This window comes from Apus apus, chromosome 1 (genome assembly GCF_020740795.1).
Source record: "Apus apus isolate bApuApu2 chromosome 1, bApuApu2.pri.cur, whole genome shotgun sequence".
In the NCBI taxonomy this organism is placed as follows: Eukaryota; Metazoa; Chordata; class Aves; order Apodiformes; family Apodidae; genus Apus; species Apus apus.
Genome location: NC_067282.1, coordinates 158,986,114 through 159,002,176, shown reverse-complemented (window position 1 = coordinate 159,002,176; position 16,063 = coordinate 158,986,114). Strand labels below are relative to the sequence as shown.

General features: G+C 44.8%; 1 protein-coding gene across 1 annotated transcript in view; it reads left to right on the top strand.

Annotated features, from left to right (window-relative positions):
• Positions 1-1,403: 1,403 nt before the first annotated feature.
• PLXNC1 (plexin C1) overlaps positions 1,404-16,063 on the top strand; it is a 70,430-nt gene continuing 55,770 nt past the window's right edge. The window contains exons 1-4 of the mRNA XM_051624125.1: positions 1,404-2,384; positions 12,271-12,393; positions 13,738-13,872; positions 15,819-15,919. Coding sequence (XP_051480085.1) covers positions 1,404-2,384; positions 12,271-12,393; positions 13,738-13,872; positions 15,819-15,919 — 1,340 coding nt within the window. The remainder of the gene's footprint in view (positions 2,385-12,270; positions 12,394-13,737; positions 13,873-15,818; positions 15,920-16,063) is intronic.

Here is a 16,063-nt window from a genome sequence, read left to right as displayed (position 1 = left end):
TACAGCAATGGAGAAGGATAGTAAGAATTTTCTAGCTAGGTTGCACTTCCTACTTGAAAATGTTGTGCTTGAGTCATTTATATGGAGGTTACTTTTGTTCTCATTTTTATAGTTCCACTTATTCCTGCTGGAAAGCTGCTTTAAGATAAAAGCAGCATAAATGGAGGGTCAACTGGTGTCTTGGTTTTGAACGTTATGTCCTCTTCCCACTAAGAGTGGCAATGGGCCCCATGCCTATCCTCATCCAGTTTCCAGAGACACCCATGAGAGAACACTAAAATGCATCGTTGCTACTTTTCATAAGCCCATTTTCCATTTAAAATTCAGCAAAATGATCCTTTACCGTTAGCTGAGCGTGCAGCCTATACTTGGCATTTTGCTGAGCCTGTACCAGGAATGACCCAGGGGGAATTAAAGGGAAATCGGTTGTGCCATCCGGCGTGGCCCGTCCTGCCCCCGAGAGCGTCCATCTCGCAGCTGCACAGCTGGAGAGGGCAGGGCTTTTTGTCTGCCCTGCTGAACTCGGGAGAAAGCCTTTTGTTCTACCTCAGGCAAGACCATGAGATTTCTGACCAGAGAGATCTGACACCCCAGTCCTCCCGCTCACGGCGGCCGCGTTCGGCAGGACGGTTGTGCGCCGCAATTCCAGGGGTCTCAGGCGGGTTCTCAAGCTTTGCAGCCTGCGGCGACGGGCGCTGCCCGCGCCCAGCAGAGCCTGCCCCTACACCCCGCACCCACCAGCGGGGCGATGCCCCCGCACAGCACCTTCACGCCCGGCAGCGCTCCCTCCCTCCCCGTTCCGCTGCCGGCGCGGCGGCCGCAGGGAAGCTCCGGGGAGCGAGCGAGGCAGGGAAAGCAGCGGTGCGCGGGGCCCGCCCTGCCCCGGGGCCGTACCTACGAGGGGCCGGGGGCGCCGGGGGAGGGAGGGGCCGCTGCCCCGGCCGGCGGGCAGCGAGTTAGCCCGCCGGAGGCGAGGCGTGTCTCGCCCCGCTCCGCGTCCCGCCGCGGCGAAGGGGCCGCCCCCAGCCCCCCGCGGCTCGGCGGCAGAGGTGGGCTCCCTGCGGCGCCGCCGCCACCGCCCCCCGCCCGCGGCGAGGCGGGCCGGGGAGGGGGTCGGGGGGCGGAGGGGGAGCGGCGGCGCACGGCGGCGAGGTGTCTCGGCAGCCCTCCCGGAGGAGCCCGGCCCACCTCTCCCGTACAGGCACCCCCTCCTCCCCGCCCCGAAAGAGGAACTCCCCGCCCGCGCAGCCCGGCCGCGGCGGAGGGAGAAGCGGCGGCGGCGGCAGCGCCCGGCCCCTCCGCGCAGCATGGCGCAGCAGCGCCCGGCGCCCGCCGCCTCCTGAGCCGCCCGCCGCCTCCGGAGCCGCCCGCCGCGCCGCGCCGCGCCGAGCCGAGCCGAGCCCATGGCGGCGCCGCCCGCCCTGCGCTGGGCGCTGCCCCTGCTGGCGGCGCTGGCGGGCGCCGGCGGCCCCCAGAGCTTCGAGCTGCCGGGGGCCCCCATCGACAACCTCGAGGTGAGCGGCAGCGGCGTGCTGGTGGCGGGCGGCAGCTGCCTCTACGAGCTGCGGCCCGAGCTGCGGCCCCGCCGCCGCGTGGTGCCGGCGGCGGCGGGGCAGGGCTGCGGCGAGCCCCCCGGCGTGCGCAGCAACCTGCTGCTGCCCTACCAGGAGGCCGGCGGGACGCGAGTCGTGCTGGCCGGCTGGACTAAGACGGCCGGCACCTGCGAGGTGTGGGAGCAGCCGTCCTATCGGTTGCGCTTGAACCGCAGCGAGGTGGTCAGCTGCCTGCCCGACGGCTCCACCGCCGGCGTCGTCTTCCACGTAAAGGGCGGCTGGCACCTGGCCGTGGCGGCCACCTACTCGGCCGGCCGCTATGGGAACCATCTCAAGTGCGAGCCCTCCCAGTCGGACGAGGCCACTGTCATCACGGTGCGCCGCATAGAGGACTTGGTGTCCAAGGAGGAGCTGGGCATCATCAAGCGCAAGGAGGAGCCTTTGCACTTTGTTGATGCGCTGCGGTGGAGGGGTCACTTCTTCTTTCCCTACTTCAGGTTGAGAGCCAGGTGGGGCGATGACATGGAGCCACCGAGCATGGCTGTCCTGCGCCAGGTGGACGCCTCGCAGGCTGGCCTCATTTTGCAAGGGCACGTGTATTTGGACTGCGGGTGCAGGAACGTCATCGTGTCCTCCAGCCTTGTCCACCAGGGTGAGCAGGGCTGGTGGGTGGGTGTTTTCCGCCACAGTGCCGAGGCCCGGAATGCCACCGCCATCCACAGCCACAGCGCCAAGGCCTGGAACGCCACCGCTGTCTGCATCTTCAGGATGGAGGAGCTAAAGGAGCAAGCCCATGCATCTGCGCACTTCACCATGAACGGGAACAGCGATGTAAGTCTGGCCATCGTTTTGCTCGCTTTTGGCCTGTGCGCCCTTATTGACGCTGTTGTTGTGGCTGGTGTTGCTGTGTGTGCCTTGTGGGGTGTCCCTGACCTGAAGGCATGTGAAGTTCACAGGGAACTTCAGAGCTGCTCCAGGCTTTGTGTATCAGCCCTGGCTCCATCAGCCCTAATGGTTTCTGCAACACTTTCTGTTTCTAAAAAGCTGATCCCTTACCAGATCCTGGAGTGTCCTTCCCACCTACATCTTGGGAAAGACATGTCTGAAGGAACACCTGAGGGCATCCCAGTTCAGGCCTGAGTCTTGGGCCCCTCACTCAGCACGCCCTTTTCTGCCAAGGATTAGTCGTGCTTCATTGTGTTTTCCTTACAGCTTAGATAAAGCATCTCCTACCTTATTCTGTGCATTCTCATCTCATGTCATTGCAGCTACATCAGAAATGAAAAAAAGCTGATCAAATTGACTCCTGTTCACTGAGCTGTGTGCGCTGTTATCCCCATAGCTCACTAGTTATTTATGGTTGCATGTTCAGTGGTAGGTGTTTTCCAAACCTCCCAGAACTGGCCTTGGTTGAGAGGGCTCACAGCCACCCCTCGACACCTGTGTGCACAGCAGACAGCAGTATGTCTTTGTTGGTGCAGTGGTTACGTTTTCACAGGCAGTGGTATCCCATGGAGATCCCCTGGTCACCTACTTCTCTAACACTCTCTTTTCAGCTCCTTCCTCCTTTTGACAGTGAGCTGTGCATAGGAAGGGCAGGGTGGCCAAGGCTTTGCTGTGGCGTCAGTAGCTGGTAAATAAATGAACGAAAAAGTAAATTCAAGAAGCTAAAAATGTAATTTGGGAGAAGAAGGTGCTTTTGCACGCTTTTAAGTCACACTGAGAAGTCTTCAGAACTGTGGAAAAATGAATACTGAAAAGTATGGACAGCTGTAGGGGATCAAGCAAGCCATCAAAAAGCAAGCCCTGCCCTTTTGCAGCTCCCCCACTGTCCAGGGACTTTGCAGCATAACCTCTGAATTCTTGCTCTGTATTACAACAGGAGTTTGTTGGAAACTCCTTAAAAGAAGTGCAGTAGATTTACTGTTGCTCCTTGTCTTCCCGAATCTCGCCCATAGCAGAGCGCAGTGCCCAGATTCTTCCAAATACAAGCTACTGGAGGGCACATGTGGTTCGTGCTGCTCCTCTCCCTACAGAGTTGTGAGACTATTGCCAGCGTTCGAGTACGTAGTTATGAATGACAACCCCGTATGTGGGTGAAACAAGTGTGCTGAAGCAAATAGTGAAACTCGTAACAGCAGAGCCAGAGCCAATCCTTTGATGTCTAGTGCCAGTTTATAGCTTGCTGCGTGATTTCTGAGCTCTCACAAGGCAAACTTGCTGAATGAATTTGAAGGCTCATCCTGATCCCAAAATACATATTTGCTATTGGATTTTTAATTTGTACTCCTTGTTCCTGATTATTTGTGGGATTTCTTCATGAGGTGCTTTCTGAGCCTGCAAAGGAAAAAGAAAACAACCAAAACCTTCCCGGGCAGCACGTCCCTTTTAAATACTTTCCAAAGCCCCATGCTGGAAACTCCAGGAGACTCTCATGGTTTTCATGGAGTAAGATAACATGTGTAAAGTGAGGCAAGTGTCTCTGTCTGACCAGTATTCCTCTCAGCCCCCTGTTCCCATTGCCTCCCAGTTCCTGAATGTAAAAATTCAGTGATCCACTTGTGTAAGGATTGATCTGATTCAGATCTGACTCCTGTAACTCCAGAGTTACTTTCATGTCCCAAAAGGCTCATCCCTCCTGGAAACATAGATTGAAGAATCCCAACTTTTAAAATTATCAAAAGGGTTATTTGCTCAACATTATGTACCTAACTGTGATGATGTTATTAATCGTGATATTTTGGCACAACAATAAGTGCAGTTTACCGCTGACAGGAAAGTGGTATTTTAGTATTTTGAGAGATAGCAGGATATCTGGATTTTGTGTATTAATACAACCTATAACATTAGATGGCTAATTATCCTGCCTTTTTCAGCTAATTATACATGCTTATGGAGTATAAACATAGAAATAAATGCATGCAGTTCAGCTTTGATATGTGTTTTTATACTGCAGAAGGTTAAGCTAGTCTATTGCAGAGTAAGTTTGGAGATGACAGGCCCATATGCTGCTGCTTCTGGGTTGTTTCAGTCCAGATCCTTCTACTGTCTCTCACCAAATCGTGGAAATCCCCGCAAACGTGGAACATGCTCTTCTTGGACTCCTAAGCACACAAGCTTCAGAACTGGCAGGAAGATGGTGTGCAGCACGTCCATCAGTGCACAGCTTGTAAGAGGAGCATGTGAAACAGCTAGCAGTGGCTCTGGCAAGGAAGGAGTGCCTCGTAGCAGGGAGCTGTCACAAGTACATTGTAGTACAATGTGTAGGAATGGCAGCAAGCAATAGTGCTTAAGGTGTGCTTTGGAGCCCAGTCTTCTAAAAGACAGTGTTGGTACTCAGCAAATCAGTGTGTTGCAGCGTTACAATTGCCTGGAGTGCAAGACCTGTGTGGTGTTTGGGGTGGGTGGGCCATGCCAAATGTCAGCCTGGCTTTTGCGTTGCAGATGCCAGTGTGCTGTGGGTCTTAGTCTTCTTTGCTGGGTACACTTGATTTCTGGAGCTCAGGTATGACGTGATGAGGTACATGGATCATGGACACAGATTGTCAGTTTATGCAGGAATTGAAAAGATTTTTTTTTTTTTTCTCTGCAGGGATATAATGTTTAGTTAGAGAATACAGTTGGGAGTAGCAGCAGTTTGTTTTCCTTCTGATCTGGTGATTCTTCAGATTTCTGTAATTATCTTATTTCCTTTAGGCAAGAGATCCTCTTACCTGTCTGCAGTCAAGAACTGCTTGTATTTGCACTGTGTTGGCACTGTGCTTCTCAGTAGTATACTGCAAGAGGGACTTAGACCGGTGTATTTGTGGTCCTGAACTCCCAGCTCTGCTACACATTCTGTTCTAAACTCATTCCTGTAGGGTGCCGAGCTTTCTGGCCCTAACCCAGTAAAGCACTTAAGGGCATATTTAACATTAGGCATATGAGTAGTTTCATCATCTGCAGAGCAACTGCCCATGCATTCAGAGTTAAGCATGAACTCAAGCACTTCACTGGATTGGAACTGAAGTGCTTCTGCATCCTGTAGGAAGTAATTGTACATTTGTAATCTCTTTAGCCTCACGTTGCTACTTAGACCAAAGTTGATATTTGTGTTAAGTTTTGAAAATTAGTAATTTTTAAGATCCTTGTTTACCAACGTTATCAAAAAGTATGTAACTGCTACAAGTTCTGTAAAATTGCTGGTTATGAGAACTAGCTAACTCTGTTTTTGTTTTGTGCTGTAATGTGCACAAAGCATTTTATCCCTGTTGGATGTGTTTGTTTTTGACATAAATAGCACTGGACTCCCAGAGATGTGGCCTGTAACTAGCAAGAGACAAGTGGTGTCTTCAATGAAATTACTCTGAAAAAATCTTGCAGTTTTATATGCAGCTTGTTTTCCTCTGATCCACATGTCTCAGTTTTGATTACACCTACTTACACACCCTGCTGAGTTGTATGCATTAATGGACTTGCTAGCACAGCCTGCATGTATGTAAGTGCATCTTCTTCACAATTTTCTTAGTCAATAACCAGTTTTTCCAAATCTCATTCTCCCTTTCTTTTCAGAATCCTAACTGAGCACTAACAACTATTTTTGATGGATCAAAGTTACAAAACTGAAGCTCCTTTATCCAGTACATAGGAGGAATGCTGGAATTTGTCACAGACTTGCTCCAGTAGCTAGTGAGCTTTAAGAAGGCCTTTCCTCCTGAACAGGAGCTGCTGGAATCTCAGATCTCTCTGAGATCCCAGGACCTTGTAGATCACAGCCAAACAGATGAGTTGAAGTGCACAAATTAGAGAACATCAGCAGGGGACAGTCGTAGGGTGTTACCTAACCACAGTGACAAATCTGGCAATTAGGTTTGCCATTTTAAAAGAGTTACATGGGAAGAAAAGGATTCTACAGTTTTTCAGGAAGAAAATAAAACAAAGTTTTAGACATATACCTGTAAGACAGAGAGGCTGCTGTAGTTTATATTACAGTGTTTATTTTATGACATGCAAAGGCTAAGTAGCTGTAATAGCTACTGACTGCTGAACTGTCTTGGCTGGAATTTCATCTGCTATTTCATGGAAGTAGAGACATATAACTGTCTGTTATTTGAATTTTTGCACTTTTCAGTGAATGATAAATATGTAGGTTGGTATATGCCCCTTAAGTTACTGAGCATAGTTTGGAATCCTAGGACAAATCTTAGCTGGTATAGGCTCTAGTAAAACGAGATTTTGAAGTCAACAGAGTCACATCAGTTTAATTATGACCATTAATTTACAGGAATGACATTTGAATTTGTGTGGTAACTAATTCCAAAATTATTCATGGTCTTTTATATCAGGAAGGAATTACAGACTTCTAAATATCGTTTGGTATCAAAATTGATCCTGTAATTAATTTTCTAGTAGTGAAGTCATCTCCTGTGTATTACCAGACTGCTAGTATTTAATCTGATGTTTGACAGATTTCTGGAGTTAATGTTTCTAGAGTGAATATTTCTGTCTGGTTACAATGAATTTTCAGTTAATTCCTGTACAACATGGGAAGGAAGCCATTGGAGACTTGTAAACTCTTGGGTTGTCAACGAAAAGAAGAGTTACTGTTAGTCATCTGGCTTCACCAGGTGTTCTTAGCAGAAACTTTTGGGAGCCTGGTGGCTTTTGAAAAGAGGATTTGCTTCCTTGGGATCAAGGATCTTCAGAAGAGGTCTCCCATCCAGCCCCCTGCTCACAGCAGGGTCAGCTCTGAGATCGGTCCGGTTTACTCTGGGGTTTGTCCTGTCAGATCTTGAAATCTCTAGCATTGGAAACTGCACAAATTCTCTGTAGAACCTGTTCTGCTTATTTGTCCTCGTAATGATGTTGATGTTTTTTTATTTCCTGTCCACTAGAAACCTCCCCTGTTTCCGTTTGTGTCATTATCTCTTGTTGTCCTACATAGAACTCAGTCAAGACCCTGGCTCTGTTTCTCTGAAATTCTTTCTTTTGTAGGTTGAACCAGCCCAGATCCCTCAGCCTTTCCTCACAGGGCAGGTGCTCTGGGCTCTGACCATCACAGTGGCCCACTGCTGAACTCACTCTGATTTATCAAGCTCAGTGCTGTACTGAGGGTTGCTGAACAGTATCCTGACACAATTGAACATGCGCCAGGTGAAGGACAATAATCACTTTCCTCGCTTTATCTGGCTATTCTGCTGTTGGTACAGCCCAGGGTGCTGTGAACCTTCACTGCTGCCTGGATTCACTGTTTAGCCTACTGCCCTCCAGGTCTCTTGTGTCCTTTTCAGCAGAGCTGCTCCCCAGCCTGTACTGTGACAGAGGGTTAATCCATCCCAGGTGCATGAATCTGTATTTGTCATTGCTGAGTTTCCTGGAGTCCCTATGGGCTCGTTCCAGCAGCCTGTCTAGGTCCCTCTGAATGGCAGCTCTGCACTCAAGCATGACAACTCATTTTTCTGTCATCTGCCAGCTTAATCCGGAAGCTTTCAGTGTCTTTCTCCAGGTCATTGATCAGATGTTGAACAGGACATGCCTCAGGATAGGTTTTTGAGGAGCTCTATCAGTAACCAGTGTCTAGGCAGAGTAAAAATAATGAATTTGTTAACCCTTTGAGCCTGATGATACATTCACATTTTTTTCACCCATCCAGTAGCCCCTCTGTCTAAATTGTAACACCACAGCTTGGATACAAGGATGCTGTGGGAAATGGTGTCAAGAGCCTTGCTGATGTCAAAGTAAATTACACCCACTGTTCTCCCCTCCTCCACAAATTGAGTAATTTCATCACAGAGGGCAGTCTGATTGATCAGACATGATTTATCCATGGTGAATCCATTCTGGCTTTTCCTAGTCACTTTCTTGTTGTGCCTAGAAATGGCTTACAAGAGGATTTACTCCATGATTTTCTCAGGGAAAAAGTGAGAGTGACCTCCAGGTCAGCTTTCTTGTCTTTTTTTGAAGATGGGTGCAGTATTTGCCTTTATTCAGTTGGTGGAGACTTCCCCTGGTCTCCACAGCTCTTGAAATACGAGAGAATGGCCTCGCAGTGTCATCAGGCAGTCTCTGAGTGTATTCCTACAGATCCCACCTGGTTCCTCTGGGACTTCTATAAGCTGAGATATCTTAAGAGATCCCTAGCTGTATCTTCTTACTGTACTGGTAGCTTTTCTCCTTGAACTCTTTAGGTATAAAGGACCACAAGACCTTACTGGTGAAGTTAGAGCCTCATATGCATTCGCTGTCCATAAATCACTCACCACTTCCTCTTGCTTTCTGCTAATACTTTGCTGAAGCTCAGTTGGATTCAAAGCCTTCCTTAATGAAGCTTGTTTTCCCTCATTGGTTATTGGGACACTTTATCAATTCTGTAAACTCAGATCTGAGGTCAGAGAAGGAGTGTTTCTCCTGCTGGGAAAAGTGATAAATGTCTTGCCTCCCCCATCTCTGGAGTCTTCATCAACCTCTTGCTCAAGCGTAGCCTCTGACTGTCCCTCTTGCCTTGCATCATGAGGCTCAAGATCTTGCCTCTGTAAGGTCTCTGGTCGTCCTCCCTGATTTTTTGTGATCTGCTTGCCTGTGGTAGTTTGACCACCTAGTATTGCAATGCAGTGCACAAATATAAAAGCCTCATGGAAATAAAATTTTGGAACAGTTCATCTTCTCATTCCTTAGCCCTAATAAAGGCTCATGGCGTGCACCAATATTTGACTTTGTTACCCTCTGATGTAATACAAATTGATGCAGGAGGTTGAAGGGTGGTGAAGTTAAGAAATGAGGTTCCAAAAGATTTTTGCCTTTTAGGAAAAATATCTATGTAATGTTCCAGTATTGACTGTTGCTGTATGCTGCTCAGAAGTCGTGTCCTTTTGTATAGCTTCATCTGTTCATTCACGCTGATACTCAAACCTTCTGGTTTTACTTTTTGGCCAGCTGCAATATGTTGAGTGCTGCATGGACTAAAAATGCTGCCCTTCCCTCTGAGGCACACAGTGTAAAATAATCAGGAGGAACTCAAGATAGAAAGTATCTGTGTGAATATGGTTGCTACAGCTGGAATCATATGGAGATAAATCTGAAAATGAGATGCAAAATAGAAAATTAATATAAATACCTTTCATGCCAATAACCGAACAGCATAGGGGGGTGAACTTAAAAGCAAAATGTAAGTTAATGCATGAGATCTCTAGGCTTACCTGTGCATGTGAAGATTTTGGGAGACTGGGAACAAAACCGAAGTATTAAAAAGGAATTATCAGATCCAGATCAAATCAGAGCAGTATTGTCTGTTCTTTTGCTTTTCTTGTGTTTGTGTGAGCCTCAAAATGTTACAGAATAGACAGATAGATGGTCATGGAGACAGATGAGTCTTCAAGTACATAAGAAGTTTAGACTGTAAATGCATTTTAAGAATGGATTTGGGTGTGAAAGAAAATGCTTGGGAGGACCCTACAGTGCTGTAACCCCATTAGTCACAGTGGAAGAGGTAAAAGGGATTGTTAAAAAAATAAATGCACATGGAAAAGGGGTGACAGAGGGTGAAAGCAGCAGCTGCACCCTGGAGGGAATGGGCAAGCTGGAGAAATGGGTTGCAAGAGAGAGAAGGCAATTTTTGTGGTGACTGACCACCATCTAAATTTCCTCCCTTCTTATCTGTATTATCTCAATGTTGCCTTGACCCTCCCTCTAGCAAACAGAGTCAGAGGAGGAGGCTTCCACACTTGTCAGTATTAGTTCTTCAGTCAGATGAGGAGGATGCACTGATATGACATGAGTTATTTTACTAGTATGTGGGTCAAAATAAAATCTGGCAGCAAAGCTTTTCAGAGACTCTGTGAGTCCTCCCCTCTTCTGTGATCTTATTGTACAGAGCCTGCAAGTAACCTCGAGTGACTTATTTTCATTACACTACTATATGGTGTGCTGCAGAAAAAAAGAAAAAAATCCTAATTCTGGTGGAAATGAAAGCCTGGAAGCTTCACCTTGTCACTCATCCTGAGTGAAGGCTCACTTTGTGCAGCAGTGCTGGAGTTTTATTAACTTCTGATCTAATAAACATGCCTACGTGGATTTTACTGGAGTTCTGTGCCAATACATGGCACTTTCTGTGTCTTCTTCATGCTGCATGAAAAAAATAATCTTTAAATATGGAAGTTAATCAAGTCTCTTTTACTCCAAGTGGCTGTTCTTGAAAGCTAATTAAAATAATTCAGCTGACTGAAAAATATATTAATTGACTTAGGACTGCAGCTTAGAAAAAATTATTTCTATGTGGAAAGGCTTTTTGGGGTTAAGCCAGGATCCTAGCATGCAAGAGAATTGAATTCAGCTGTTACTGTGTTTGGATTCACTTCATAACTTTGAAAAATGCCTTCACCTATCTGCAAAATGTCAGTTTTAGTGGTCCATTCTCATATTTTGTTCTGTTCATTAAAAAAAAAGAAGTTCTTGCACTCAGAGGGTTCCTGGAGGTTTAGAAATCTGTCTTGAGGCTGAAACTCTGGGCCTTGTAAGCTGACCTACTGAGCTTGTTCTCAAGGGTCTGGTCCTACCTGAGCTGTTCTCCTCCTCCTCTCCATGCCTGGTGCTCCTTTGTGCCAGGACTGGTGTCCATGCAGCCACATGTTCATGTGATGAGGAGAATGACTCAAATGAAAATATATGTAGGTAGGTAAATGGATTTACAGACCATTTTCTAGGCACATCATTTCCTTAACTAAGCTTATTGGAAAGCATTATACTAATAGAGGGGAATGGGGGGGTGGACCTGTTTGGAGAGCAGGTGGGATCACACCTTTGGCAGTGTCTGCCATGGAGGTTGGTTTAAAGTAATCACAGAACTGCAAAACTGAGGTACTGCTTGCTAAGGAGATATCTGAGCTTGTAGGGAGTTTGGGGCAGAGACCACATCTCACCTGGTGAATGACCTTATTCTCACACATTGGGGCTTCCTTTCAGCATTTGATGGTCTCCAGTGGGGGTTATTTGGTTGGGTATTTCCTTCCACAAGATAGATTTCCTGCATGGTGTTTTCTTTCACAAGCTGCTTACATGAGTTTGTCACTTAACTTCTCCAGCTTGGATGAAGAATTGTAGGTAACATGTTGATTTTGAAGTTCACGCAGGCACATTTATGTTTTCCCTGACATGAATTTTATACTGCTTTATCTCATTTCTATAGTTACACGGTACCCAAGTCTCAACTTCCTTTAGTGTAAAGCAGGAAACCAGAAAGGGGAGGATGAAGCTCCGAATTTTCTGACACACACACAAGTTCTGTGTGTTTGAAGTACCTCCTTTCTCTAGAATATTCACATCCCTTTAAAAGTGGTTGCTGAGTGTATCTGTAGCCTTCATGGTAGGTCCAGTCAGGTGAAGGCAAAGCATGGCTTTGTTGAGAAGAACTGGCAATACAGAATAAGCCCAGGGCATTATGTCCCCCAAAAAAGGGATGTTCTGCTGCAAAGTCACTTGCTGTTAGGGCAAGTCTTTGTGTCATTGAGATCAGTGATTTAGCTGACGTTACCTCTATAGCAGAGATGACCAGTTGCCAGATATATATAAAAAAGGTAGTTTCATATGCCATTTCCAGTTATAGGCTGCTCTAAAACTGTCAGAATTAAAATGTTACCCAAAGTACTGTCTTGAGTTCTCCGAGAACCTTTCCAAGGATTCTTCTTTTTCTTAATGTTTTGCCTTATAGTTTTTGTAATGGCTTTCTTTTGTATCTGACTTTCAGGAGGTGCAATCAATCAAGAAATTACCTACCTTGATTCACTCTGGATTAGTGGCTGTTTATGGCACCGTTGTTTTGAATCAGATGGTTCTCTTTTTGGGAACAGAAGATGGACAGTTACTGAAGGTAAGCTTAGTGTGGCAGTTCTTCAGTTCTCCATCAGATCCTGCTGTGTTCAAGTGGGTGAATGTTTCCTGGTTTAGGCACTGTATTATGAACAGATATAATCCCTGGAATCTCTGTTTCTTTTTTGTTTGTTTGTGAAGTAACTGCTCCATTGTTACTTGGAAAGCAAGATAACTTTCAAAAGCAATTACCTACCCTGCTTAAAATGCAAGGAAACATTTCATTAAACAGCTAATGCCCACAGTATCAATTTATGGATTGTGGAGTTCTTGGTTACTGTCTTTTGTTTCCCTCTTTGCTTTGAATTTCCAGTAGAAATACTAAATATTGCTAGAGCTTGGGATCATGTTTATTTGTTTGTTAGCTTATCTGTGTGATGTGATTAGCTGTCAGAGAGAAAAGTCAGGATTCATTTCACCATAGCTTCTGGATAGTTGGCTTACACTAGCTTAAATCAATCACCTGGAAGGGAAAGTCGTACTTTGTCATTATCAAACTTATCCAGTCAAATGTCTTTTATGCTTTAATTTTCTTCTGGGTTTTGCATTTCTTATCTACACTGAAGAGGATGACTCTCATTTTTTTGTTATTAAGCAGACAGTTGAAGAGAAGCATAATAGAAAGCTTGAAAAGCTTTTGCCCAATTGATTTCACTGTGCTTTTGATAATGGAAAATTAAATAGAAGTCTTTTGTGTCTCTTAAGCACAGTGGAGACCTTGTACATATCTCCCTTGTTTAGGCATGTTTATGGAAAAGTTTACACTAATGTTGGTGTGCTTATTAACTTGCAAAATAAAGTGGTCTCTGGTTCTCCTGAATTCTTTATGAAGGGTGATGGTAAACTGTAGAGCTGGTCAAGGTAAGCAAAAGAAATACCACCTTAGAAGTGTACTCACAGAAGCCACATCTTGACGACAGGTGTCAGCAACTTGTGTAGGTTACTTTTTACATTATGAATGTCTGGATGTTAATTTTCTGAAGGCTAGTAGTCTCTCCTCCATTCATAGGAATACTTAACACATTATGACTTTGGGATGTAGTTGTGTCTTCCACATTCAGTTTCTATGTCAATCAGGAACATATTTGATGGGAGGGATGTTTCATACACTAAACCAGTGCCAGCTTCAGTGCCAAATGTGCCTGGCATAAATTTTGTTGAAATTCTGTTCTAGTGGTCTTTTCCTCCAACTTTCAGCAATGTTAGAGCCAGTGCAGTAGGTGAATTGAATCAAGGCACAGTAAATCATCTCAGAAGTTCTGATGTAGCTGAAGTTTTGCTTTTATTTAAGATACTGACTGATCAATAAAAAGACTTGTGAATAATTTGATTTCTTGTGATTTAGGCTATTCTTAATGAGAATATGGAATCTAATTGCCCAGAGGTTTTATATGAAATTAAGGAAGAAACCTCCATATTCCCCAAACTTCGTCTTGATCCAGTAGATAATAACTACATCTATCTGTCCTCTGCCAATAAGGTAAGTACAATGATAAATAAAATAATAAATTCAAGTAAAATACTGCTTTTAAGGATTTCTGCTACTTTATAAGTTAAGCATCAGTTTGGGTCGGAGTTAGACCATAAATACCCAAACTGCAGTTACCAACTTCACGTCAAATACCTGGTTGTGTTGTCTAAGTTCAGGCTGCACTTCTGCAGAGCTCAGAAGAGCCTGCACTGTCATGGTCCTGCCCACTGTTGCAATACCCTTAATCCCATGCTTACTTTAAGTCATTCTGTTGAGAGAGCCTTTGTTTCTTTTTTTCTGGAGTTATGCAAACAGGACTTTTGGAGTCTTTGGAGACAGAGTTCCTTTGAATTAGCAATCCAGGTATTGGTAGACCAGGGTTTAATAGTCAGTTATGGAGATTCTAAGGTGAAGAAATCTCTTAGTCTGAGAGATGAGTTCGAAGTATTAGTTCTGCTGAAATCAATGACAGAATTTTCATTGTCTTCAGTTAGTCTTAGACTTTAAGACACCAAACCAACACAAAACTCAATCAGAAGTGATTAATGTGTATGCATGTGAGCAAATGCATCAGAGCTGCATCTCATAGAGTGGCACCCAGGAGCTGATGCAGTTGTTGCGGCACATCCTGCAGCAGGGCTTAGGAGCATCAACTCAGCAAATTCCTTTTGTCTTGGCAATAGCAGGGAACATGGCAGGGAAAACATAAGGACTGTGTGTTTTAGCTGGACAGGATTTCACGCAGCACTTGATTACCTTTGTTTACAATAAAATCACTCTTCCAGCAGTGAACATAGCATTTTAGCCTGCTGTCTGAGAGAGTGGGTAAGTTGGTAGGAGTACTCCTGACTGATAAAAACCATCTATCACAAATGCAGAAGGGATGAAAAATTCAGTCAAAAGTATATGTAGATACTCAAAGTAAAGACTTGAGGTTTCTTTAGCTTTGGTAAAAGAGCAAGTTGTTACAGAGGAACAACAGCTTTTAGGAAGAAATAACTCCCTCTGATCATCTCTTGGAGCTTAAATAAGGCTTCTACACTGTCTTTTTAAACTTACTGGTAGTCAATGATGTTGGCTGGTTTCTGAACTCATTGTCTCACCCACCTTCAGATAAATAGAATTTTACAAGATATGGCTGGAAAAAACAGTAAATATAGTTCTGCAGAAAGCCACATATCCTATTTTCTCTTCACAAATAAAAAGTACCTTTAATTCTTGCAAATTTGTAAAAAATTGTTTGAATTAGGAATATTTTTCTTATTAACATATTATTAATGAATGTTGTTATTAATTGTTATTAATAGCTTTATTTGCCTTTATATACAGTATATGTAATCAGCTTTCTCTTTTTCTTTTTTTCCTTTTCTTAAAATGGCTGGCTAGGATATTCAAGCTGAATGTACAAGTATAGCTATATATAATATAGACACAATTATCTACATTTATTTTTGAAATGGCATTTTCATGCATGCAGAGCAGTTGCATGAGTTTGCTCTTGTGTGCACATGCAATTACCTGACATGGTGATGCAAACACAGATGCATTTTGTGTTGCGCATGCATTTTTGGATGCACCTTCATCAGTCATTTAAAAACCTCAGCTCTGATGAGAGGAAAACGATGTTCTTCTAAGCAGAACATTATTTTTAAAATGTACCTCCTTTTGTATTGTTATCTATAATTCACTATGCTAATTAGTCTTTCCTGCATTACTCTGTCCATGCTGGCCTTGTCATGGGCAGAGGAGTTGCATCATCTAATGGCAAAATACAGCGTGTGTAAAAATAGGCTGCATATTTCTATCCAAAGGTCTTCTGGCAGAGGGGAGCCCGTAAGGAAACTTTTCAGAAGGGATTGTGCTTGGTTGCTGTGAGGCTTTTAATGGTAACCCTCAATTTCTCTCTTTGTGGAGGCTCTTTTAATTCCATGTGTTACTACGTTCTCTGGGTTTAGGTGAGAAGAATACCAGTGGCCAATTGCGGCAGATACGCTTCAGAGCAAGACTGCTTATCTGCAAAGGATCCCTACTGTGGATGGTGTTCCTTGAATCAAAGGTATTTTTTTGTATTTTAGACTTACATATAAAGGCAATGCATTATTATTCAGTGTACATTTTGACTGTCTAGGGGCTATTCAGTATCAAGATTGTATCTACTGAATTTTTATGGAATAAAAATAGCCACAGATGTGAGACACTA